Raw genomic sequence first — 11,495 nt, forward strand, 5'->3', positions numbered from 1 at the left:
TTTGAAGTAATGTAAAGCAGTAGCAACAGTAGCTCTAGGCATTGGAGGTGTAAAACGACGACAGAAATCACGTAATTGTAATTCATAAAATCTAAGAAGTGTACGTTCCTCATTGTCCGAAAGAAAATGTGCCTCTCTTTCTTCTGGCTTATAGATAGTAATATGAAAATATACAGGATGTTCTATGCATTTAAGAAAATAAGAAATAGATACTAATAATAAAATTATTATCTAAATGTCCTACATTATCGATTGAGTTAAACGTAAACATAACCTCACAATTCATACGTAATTGAATATAAATTTATTTAATTATGACGTAGTTATAAATGAAAAAAAATGATTTAATTCCCTTAACCTCAATTATTATAATACGATTTTTCTTTTGTTCTAATTCGTTAAAAAAACTTACAGACATATTGGCACCATGTTTTTCAATGAAATCAGCATTAGTTTTCTCTCGTAACGTCGTTAATTCATTCTCGTCTCTAAACATCCAAAATTTATTTTGCGAGCTTTGAGGAAACATTTCTATACGTCGACGCCAGAATGAAGAATAAATCTTCGATTAAATCTATGTAAAAAGATAAATAAAATCACGATTATACTACAACAATCGACAGATGTTGCACGTGCTGTCGTAATGAAAGTACTTTATCGATTATTGACTAGAGGGCAGCATAGTTTGTTGTCTCATGCGCAGATACGTCGGTACGAACGACACCTACATTTCAAAATCTATTCTAATTTTTTACATTACAATTATAATTATATAATAAATTTAATTTTAAATATTATACTTATAATAATATATATATATAAATATAAATATTATAATATATAATATATAATATATAATATATATAATATATATATATATACAACTATTATTAATAAATTTAATTTTAAATAAAATAAAAATAAAAATGAAAACTATTATAATAAAATTTGATTTGTAACAATTGAAAATCATATTTCAAAATACAATTTATTTTATTATCTTGTACGACATTTAAATTTAAATTAAAATTGATTATGATACGATTAAGAATAATAGAATTTATTATTCGATTCAAATAATATTATCGTTCATTTAAAGTTAAGAAAAAGAGTAAATAACGATTTGAAAAATTTGGAAGGAATAAACGAAGACGATGTTTTCTGGCAAACTGGACGCCTACACAGAACGGTAATAAACAAGATCGGCGACAAGGGAGATGGTGGAGTGAGGTAGAACCGATTTTAATATGGACGCCTCCCCCAAGCGGTTGCACGTCCGATCTGAAGGGGCGTTCCAACGACCCTTTGTCAACCGACAACGCCGCTGCATCTTATCACGATCGAGACTTGGGATCTACCCGTTTTGCTTCTCCACCTCGTTTCTTGCCCCGAGGCTATGGTCGGCCGTTCGAGCTGCCGCTCGCTCGTTCGCCTCTCTTTTAAAAGTACAGACCTCAGCCATAACTCTTCCTCATTTTTTATTGCAGGCTAGTTTACGTTGCCTTAACGTTACACGATTGCTCCTCGTCGTTGTCCTCCATCGTCATATCCAAGACTTTGAATAATATCAATACCATCGATCTTACATCGTCAGATAAAGTATCTTCTTTGGACGTATGATCTCCTACTAACATTCACTTTACTTATATTATTTCTATCTTAAATATCATTAAAATCATGACTATAAGTAAGATAGGATAAGCTAAAGATATTCTATAATTCGATCGAACTGATGTAATTTATTTGTTCTTTTTCTCTTTCGATCTCTCTCTCTCTCTCTCTCTCTCTCTCTCTCTTTAAATTTGATTTTTAAATCAACTACTATGATATTATATATTTCTCTCTCTCTCTCTGTCTGTTTTTTCTTCTTTTTTTTTCTTCTTCATTTCCTAGTAATAATGCGATAATTTGTTAGGCAAATTAGAATACACATATACAGACATACATGGATATAGATAATACGTAAATGTACGAAACCCTAGCGGTTTCGCTTCCGCCGAAATCCAAGAAAGGAAGGAAAGATACGGCTATCCCCGAAAGTGAAGTACATCCGCCATTAATCTAACATTGCGGTTACCGGCACCCTCCAAAGTTCGCGTGTTCCACCACCCTTTCCCTTTTATTCGAGAGACACGCACGTACGCGAGTTAGGAGTTCTCTTATATAGGTATATCTACTTCTACACGAACGTTTTCCAATAATCGCGTTTGCCGTAAGAAAAGGAGGAAGTCAAATGGTTTACTCGCCTCGTCCTAATGCAAAATCAATGCTCAACTTTGGCTACCCGAGGTGTGACGGAATAAAGTGGATTACTTTCGTCCAATGTTATATCCAACTTATCTGGCTTTTGGTACGCCATAATCAAGAATGACTTTCCTTTAGGAATTTACAACCCTCTTCTTTACACTGACAAATTAACCCTTATTCCAGATAGAACAGATATTTTAACATTTAGCCTGTAACGTTCTATACGCTGGTATATTCGTGACAAGTTGAAAAAAAAATGACAAATGATTTTACCGTTTCTAACGAGAAAGAAAAAAGAGAGAGAGAGAGAGAGATCCTATCTAGGCACGTCATTTTTTATATTCATACGAAAAAAAAAAAAAAACCGAAAGGACTTTTCTTCGATGAATTTTTTTTCAAAAGGTTTTTTATAACCAGTAACATTCCTCTTTCAAGTTGACCAATCTATATAATACCGGTTAAAATACTTTCATGAAATGTATGTAAGTACGTGACCTAGTACATATCGCATGTTACCGTTACCATACCATGGTGGTAGGTATTCGTCGTTGGTTAACCCGCAAAAAGTGGTATCACGCCTGATTTTAACACTCCTCGGGCTTTGGCTTGACTGCTTTTCTGGTCGCACGCAAACCCGTTCCGTGGTTTCGAAACGTCACGTGTCCTATTCTCCTCATATGTCAGGACCTTTTCTGTTTCCTTATTATATTTTATATTATATATGTCTACCTATATGCAAATCATTTTATGTCTTTTATTTTTCGTGTATAAAACCAATGAGAAAAAAAAAAAATAAAAACAAGAAAGAAGGAAACGAGAGAGACAGAGAGAAGATAATAACAACAAAAACAAAAAAGAGAATAATCGAATAAACGAATGAAAAATTATTCTAATCGATGAAAGAGATCAATTGTAAAAGTATTCGATAAAGTATAAAATGATTTTTGGTAATATCATTTAAGAACTTTTGTATCATCCTATACGTATTACATTCATTCAGTTTTGCTACCAGTTTTGATACTTCGATCATCTCATGTTATTTGATAAATCATTGACGCCGAAACGATTTTAAGATCATGATTCTCTACAATCGATATGGAAGAAAGACAAAGGTAGAAAAATGAGAGAAGGAAGAGAAGAAAAAAATAGAGAGAGAGAGAGAGAGAGAGAGAGAGAGAGAGAGAAAAAGAAATTGAAAAAAAGAAAGAAGAAGAAGAAGAAGAAGAAGAGAGAGAGAGAGAGAGAGAAAGAGAGAGAGTCTGAAGAAGTTCGGGTGCAAAGTTAGCCAGGGGCATAAACGATGAGAAGGATCAGCAAGTAGAAAGAGAGTGAGAGAGAGTGAGAGAGAGAGAAGGTTAGTATGGAGGAAAGTCGAGATGGAAGAAAGAGACAGCAACGAGGTGGGTTCGTATACATGGGTATAATTACAGAGGACAGAGACAGAGACAGAGACAGAGAGAGAGAGAGAGAAGGGGATAGCAGTGGCTAGACCCACTATAGCAAGTTTAAAGTTGCCTCGAGGTAAGAGTATACTCCAAATCGGTGAGGCCCGATTCTTTAGCGATCCTTTTTCGCGATCCTTTTTCGCGACTCGTTCCTAATTCTTATTCTTGCCCGGGGTGAAAAACGGTGGAAGAATTTGCCAAGCTGTATTTTTATGCTACCGATTTTTCCCTCCCTCGTTTTCTTCCTTCCTTTCCTTTCCTATCTTTCTTTCTTTCTCTCTCTCTCTCTCTCTCTCTTTTTTTCTTTTTTTTTACATTTTTTTTTTATACACTTTCAGAATCTATCTCCTTTCGTTTTGTACTCTTTTATTTCATCCATTATCATATTCTCGAGGTCTTGAGAATGAATAAAAAAGGAAAAGGTGGAGGAGGAAGAAGAAAAAGAAAAAAAAAAAGAAAAAAAGAAAAAAAGAGGAAAAAAAGAAAAAAAGAAAAAATAAAAAAGGGAAGAAAGAAAGAAATAAGGAGAGAAATAAAAGAAATGATATTTTTATTGAATAATATATGAGAATAGGGGTATGGAAGATAATTTTCAAATTGATATAAAATGCAAGAGAAAGAAGGTGAGCGACAGAGAGAGAGTAAAAGAGAGAGAGAAACTATGGTGACTGCATTATGCATGAAGGTTTATTATCCGTTCGTTGAGTCATTAAGAAAGTAGTAGATGTACTACGTCCGCCGTGATCTTTCACGAAGGATTCCGATAGATTATCATGATCACACACAAGTTCTACCATACACAAAGATATTAACTACCTTCCTTCTCTGTGTATATGATGTATTTTACTCGTAAAAGTCCGTACCTTATTTCTCATTGCCTCGTAGAATATTCTTTCATTCCTATCTTCTCTTTCGTTATTAGCTCGACTTAATTCGCGAGAACGAGAGTTGTGACCTTCTGAATCCTTTAATTTTGGCTGACCGCGGACAGCGATAATTAACGAACTATAATCAACGGCCTATTCGACGCGTAACGTAACGTAACGTAACGGAACGTAACTGAGAGGATTCACCTTTTCATGATGTGTATGCTTCGACGGGGTGAATACGTTAAAGGTGCGTACACACATGTAAAATTATATTATTGCATAGGAATGTTTATCGATAACGATATAACGAAAATGAACGATTGGAGTAAATCGATCGTATTTATATAAATATAAAATCTCGAACTCGTTCGTAGAAGAAAAAAAAATAGTAAAATAAATAAATAAATAAATAAATAAATAAATAAAACTTAGGAATAATTCGATCGTTCACAAATAAACTTAGTGATCTATGTTAAACGTCACCAAGAAAAGTTAAGATTTATCCACTTTTGCGGTAATTCCTGGCTGCTCGGGCGCACACAGGTTCGCGCAAGATGGCCGACAAAAGAAGAGCTCCGATTGGCGACGGCGGAGCGGGCTATTTGAGCGGCGGTTGGTGGTTCAGCACGGACCGGCACGAGTAATTTTGATCGTGATTATACTAATTTCATAGTATGCCCCTTCTCGGTGGCTTAAGCACCGGCCGAGTTCACACGAGTAGCGCCACGAGACAGGAGTAACCGTGCTCGTTGGTTGTTTGATATCGCCGGTGTTTCGTCAAAATTATTTTTTACCTTACGAAAGATGGTTCGAATAAAGAAGATCACTTCCTCGTGTAGTGTATAACGCGCTTACGAAAACTCAACTCGGCCATACTTTTTTCCCTCTTTTCCTCCCCCTTTAAATCGTGGAATAGTATTTATAAGAAATTCGTGAGTTGATAGTCGCGATGAGTCTTATAAACGACGTTGAGCGCCTTGTTCTTCTCTCTTCCCTCAACCACTCATCCACCCATCCGCCATTACCCCATCCCCTTCGTTATTTTCCTTAAATACGAATTGAAAAGAGATAGAAAACTAAAAGATAAGAGAGAATGAGAAAGAGAAAGAGAAAACTATTACTGTTTACGTGAACAGGTATGTATGTATGTATGTACTTACATACCTACCTACTATATATCAAACTATAATCGTCTCATGTCTATAATCGTTAGTGCGGTTCGTAGTCACGGGCAAATAGCTCTTCCCTCTCTTTCCATCTCGCAATCTCGCGAGCTTCGCCATCCTCCTTCACCTCCTCCCCTACCTTTTCTCCTCTCTCACTCTCCCCATCCCTCTTATGCTCTGGCCTCTCTTCTCCCCGTGGGCAATGAGCGGAGCCTTGCCGGCCATCGCGCGGTGGGGGCTAAATTACCACAATTTTGTACTTTTTATACCGCGAGGGAAAAAAGAGGATAATTTTTGGTGGAAACGCAACAATTTTATCGGCCGTTGTTATGTGAGATCAGTTGGTGTCTACTGCCGCTACGCGTTACACCTGTCCGTTCTCCTGCGTCTTTCGTTCATAGCCAACTGAAATTTTGATTTTCTTCTTTTAATCAATATGAATCAATGATATTAAAGCGGTTCGATCGATCGAGTTCGATTGATAGATAACTTACCACTCTGACGCCATTTTGGTAACCTTAGATATTATCCCTATCGTTTAATCAAATCATATTAAACGTTCTAAATATTTTAACGATTAGATCTAGGTGTTTTATATGAATTTTTCTATATAAAAGTGTGACAATGTTAGAAGTGAAAGTTCTGTGAATCAAAGATCGTGATTTCGAAGAGCTCGCGGTCGCCATTTTGGGGAACTGTATATACTGTATACAGAAGAGTATACGGTAATATCTTTGTGAGAAATTCAATGATGAGAGTGAGTATTTTGTTATATACAAGTATATATATATATATATATATATATATATATATATATATAAATATATATATAGAGAGAGAGACAATATAGAGACAATAATTGTATCTACCTATTTAATATTATATTAATTTCTCATGTTTAATTTTATATATCGAGACTTGTCACGAGACAAACAACGAATTAACTATATCATTTTACAAACACTTCTACTCGTCTATATGCAAATATGCAACACGTTGGAACTTTTAAACATTGGTCTAACAAATCTGATAAGATAGACATTCTAACGTTCATCATTAGGTCGTTGGCTACCTGTAGTTAACAGTGTAACTCGATAATACCTTTAAGTTATTCAACAGAGAACCTGTTTGCGTGAATTAAAAATAATAAGATCGTTTAATGGCATAGGGGATTTACGTTGTCGATATCAAAGATGACGATTTGTTAAATTATTATTAAAATCTTAGCTACTATATAAAAGATCATTATCTAAAGTAGAAAATTATTGCTTTCATGATAGTTCTTTCTAACGGTTATCGATTTACACGAAAGGAAAATATTGGACAGTGAAATTTTGTCTCTTATAAAAAAAAAAAAAAAAAAAAAAAAATGTATATATATATAAGAAAAAAGAACTTGTATTAATGCGATTGAGAATATATCTACATATAGATGTATATGTATATGTATACACGCACACACACAGATACACACATACATATATATATATATATATACATGCATATATATAGATGGATGGATAGCAATAGCTATAATATTTTTAATTTAACATATCTATATTATAAAGCATTCAAGCGGTATCAATTAAATACGATAAAATATCTAGTCTCAGAGGTGAAATTCATTACTTATAAATATTCAACATATCTCCAGAGATAAACATCTCTCTAGTACTCTTGGCTGCACTCCTTTCTTTTTTCTATCTTTTCTTTTTTTCTTTTTTCTTTCTTTTTTTTTTTTTTTCTTCTTTTTATTAAACATGGTTATTTGCATGACGCCAAAGTGGATGGTTACATTTTGTATCGGGGATAATCACTAACCCTTATATTATTTTATTATATTATTTCTATATAAGACGAACGGGAAAAGAAATAGGGAAAGGAAGGCATTAACGAAAGAAAGGAAAAAAAAAGAAAACAGGAAAAAAAAAGAAGAAAAAGAAATACAGAAAAAGGGAAGAAATCAAAATGAGAAAATCAAAAAAAAAAAAAAGAAAAAAAAGAAAAGAAAAAAAAAGAAAAGAGAAAAGAAACGCCGCAAAGAGAGTAGTTAGAAGAAAACTACGTACTTGGATTGAGAGATGAGAGAGATGAGAGAGATGAAAGTAGATGGAAAAGTGGTTTCTCCGTAAAGATGGTAGTATAGTCTAGATACCCGGAGTCGTTATTGATGCCAAGGGTAGGTATCTATCGCTCCCGGGCTTGAAGGACCAACGTTGAGAAAAGAAAAAGATAGAGGCAATAAAAATGCAAGGGCGAAAAGGACGGAGGTAAATAACGGTGGAGGAGGCGTGGTTGGCGCGATGCGGCGCCCTCAAAGCATGATCTTACCTCGAGGGTGTACCTTTTAAAAACCCTAAGGTAGTAGAAGCCTCGAAACTGGGAGCTCAAGAGATAAGATCCTCCTAGTTATCGAACTAACTCCTGTTCTTCAACGAAACTCTCCTTCCGTCGGCGGAAAAAACTTCAATGCAATCGGTTATCTCGATAAATCTGGAAAAAAAAAAGAGAGCAATTTGATTCAACGTGAAAATCAAACTTCTTTCCTTTTCCTTATTTTTTCCTTTTACCATTTATTTCCTATAAAACGAAATCATTATTAATTTATTATACAAAATCAAAAATACAATATTATGATTGAATAGTTTTATATAGAAACTTTGTAAATTCATAGTAATGTTAATTTGTTACTATAGTTATTATAGTTACTTCGTAATTCATAGTAAAATTAATATCAAAATTTATTAAAAGTTTTCCTTTTATTTTCTTAAAAATATGAAATAACATATGATCAATTTGACGATCTAAAGAAAAGAATCGATACGTTTTTATTAGCTAACGATAGATGATACAAATAAATATATCTTGATATCGTAGTAACTTATTGGAAAAATTTCAAAAAATATTATGAAAAAAATTAACTAGGAGAAAAAGGATTTTATTATTTCCTTGAAAATATAGAATAATATATACTTAATCGATGTCTCATAAGATTTACAATAGATCTCTGATATACGATTTATTTTTATTGAGAAAATATCAAAAATTGTACTTTGACATTACGTCGATGTTCTGAAAAAAAAAAAAAAGAACTGTATCATTAGATATTTTCCCATAAAAATAAGTACTGTTATACGAGAATTTGATGTCTCATGTGTTCTATGACCTAAGATCCAAATAGACAGATGTACACCCTAAAATCATGGCAATCCGGTATCTAATAAAAACGAAAAAAAAGAAAGAAAAAGAAAAAAAAAAGAAGAAAAAAAAAATAAAAGAAGAAACACTAACGATGATACGATGAACCCGCGGCTACGGAAACAAAGACGTAAGAATGACGGAATATACGCCATTTTAAAGGCCCTAATTACAGTCTCCTCTCTCTCTATCTCTCTCTATCTCTCTCTCTCTCTCTCTTTCTGTATCTCGACCGAACGTCGTGGTCGTGGCAGATGTGGATAATGATAGAGCCAAGAATCCACCGATCTGTGTCCTCCTTCGAGACCGAGTTCCACGGATTCTGGCGCCATCGATCAGAGAAATTTCTACCAGTTATTAATCGAAGTTATCGAAACTTTTGCTTCTGATCCTGCCGACGGTTAAATCGAAATCATTTTATGCGAGTTTTTAATATTAAAAATTTGATTTCTCTCTTTTTTCCTTCTTCTTCTTTTTTTTTTCCCTCTCTCTCTCTCTCTCTCTCTCTCTCTCTCTCTTTCTTTCACTATCTCTGTCAATACGATAAAATCTTTCAATATTGAATCGTTTCGTTTAAAATGAAAATCATTGATACGGTTAAACGTTAAAAATAATCGATCAGATTAAAAATGAAATATCATTGGGATTCAATGTAATTCGTTCCTACTACACGTCTCTATTAAACGAAAGAGATCCCATCTATATGCAGATTTACATTTGGTTTTGTCGCTTTCGGTGAAATTAAAAGTTTGCCGTCCGTTTTTCTGTACATCACCTACGACGAAGAGAACGACGGATGTTGTCCAGCAAGGAATGAAAAGAATCGAGGAGGTTGCCTCTGAAAACCCCGCCCTTCACCTTCAGCGGCCTTTAATTACCAAAAATTTTACGAGCCGCACGTTGTGTTCTGTCATTTGTTTGCTCAAGCACGCCGGAAGTTCGAGCTAATTGATTATCTGCTAATTTGTAACGTTGCCTGCTTAGAAGATGCCGAGAGAGAGAAAGAGAGAGAGAGAGAGTGAGAGAGAGAGAGAGAGAGAGAGAGAGAGAGAGAAAGACTAAAACCTTTGCGACGGTTCCTTCGCGAGGACACCTTGTTCTTTTTTTATTTTTTTATATTTTTATTCTTCTTCTTTTAGAACTTCATCTTCTTCTTCTTTTTCTTCTTCTTCTTCTTCTTCTTCTTCTTCTTTTTCTTCTTCTTATTATTATTACTATTATTATACTTTTTTAATTCCCTTTTCTTTTCTTTTTTTTCTTTTTTTTTTTTTTTTTCATTACTCCATATTTTCGTGAGCCTTTGTCAGACTAATTAAACGAGCACATATAAATTCACTTTTATTAATTTCCGATATAAAAGCTAAGACCTAAGTAATTATAATATAATATCATTTTCATTTTTATCCTTCATCTTTCCGCAAAAGGATAAATAAAGACCAGTGAGAATCAAGCAGAGAGGAGTATAATATCCAACCCCGTTTCATACAAGTAGATTGAGTACTTCTATCAAACTTCAACCAAAGGGGACAACATAATTTATGGTTGTTATATATGATATATTTACGGTATAAATAACCAACCGCAAGAGAAAAATTCTGAAGATGGTTCGAGATAAAAAAGAAAATGAAAAAGGAAAATAAGAAAACATTTTGATAATTTTCTGATAAATAATCACGATACGTAGATATCTCGATCGTGATACGAATAACATTGTTATATATCTTATTACTTTGAAATGATAGAATTCATCGACGAATTATTTAACTAGAATATTAACATAGAAATAACTAATAAATTCTAAAATATCACGTAGCTAAGTTACGATCAAATTCAACAATTATCTGAAACACATTTATTTCCTTTACTTACAATTTATTTTTTCCTCTTTCCCTCGACAAACTTTCAAAAGTTCATCTGTCCATTTTTATTTGGAAAAAGATCGTCGGTTAATTGTCTTCTTCCTTGAAAAAAGTCTAAGGCGTCATTAGTAACGAAATCAGTCGCACGATCGAGCCCACGATCGGGCCCACAAATGTCCACGAAAAGTACATCTATTTTCTTTTCTATTTTTCTTTCTTCTTCGTTCTGACTTTAACGAGAAGAAGAGTAAAAAAAAAAGAGAGAAAGAGAGAGAGAGAAAGAGAGTGAGAGTAAGAGAGAGAAAGAGTATGAGATGGGGTAAGGGGCCCTAAGGGCTAACTGATCTTATGAAGAAACAGAGCTCTGAGGAGAATGCTCATGGAGAAGCCGATGGGGCCTTATGTAGCTCCGTCTACGCAGGACCCGCGTAATAACACGGCACCGCACGAAACAAACCGACGAATTAGGTAGGTACTATCGGGGGTTCTGCGAAAGCGGTCGACAGACGGACGTAGCAGGACGAACCGACAGCTAGCCTCATCGAGTTGTAGTCGAGGAAAGAGCATAAGGAAGAGGATAGTATAGGGAGGAAGAAGGGTGGATGAGGAGAGGTATGGTAAAGTGAGGTGAGGTGAGGTGAGGTGAGGTGAGGTGAGGTGAGGTGAGGTGAGGTGAGGTGAGGTGAGGTGTGGTGGGATGAGGTGGGATGA

General features: G+C 34.5%; 1 protein-coding gene across 1 annotated transcript in view; it reads right to left on the bottom strand.

Annotated features, from left to right (window-relative positions):
- The window catches only part of CycH (cyclin H), a 2,001-nt gene extending 1,353 nt beyond the window's left edge, over nucleotides 1-648 (bottom strand). The window contains exons 1-2 of the mRNA XM_035871661.2: nucleotides 413-648; nucleotides 1-147 (exon numbers count right to left, since the gene is read on the bottom strand). The exon at nucleotides 1-147 is cut by the window's left edge and continues 78 nt beyond it. Of these exons, the coding sequence (XP_035727554.1) occupies nucleotides 1-147; nucleotides 413-529 (264 nt within the window). The 5' untranslated portion in view covers nucleotides 530-648. The remainder of the gene's footprint in view (nucleotides 148-412) is intronic.
- Between the last annotated feature and the right edge of the window lie 10,847 nt (nucleotides 649-11,495).

The sequence above is a fragment of the Vespa mandarinia genome, chromosome 21 (genome assembly GCF_050613455.1).
Source record: "Vespa mandarinia isolate Hongniang chromosome 21, ASM5061345v1, whole genome shotgun sequence".
In the NCBI taxonomy this organism is placed as follows: Eukaryota; Metazoa; Arthropoda; class Insecta; order Hymenoptera; family Vespidae; genus Vespa; species Vespa mandarinia.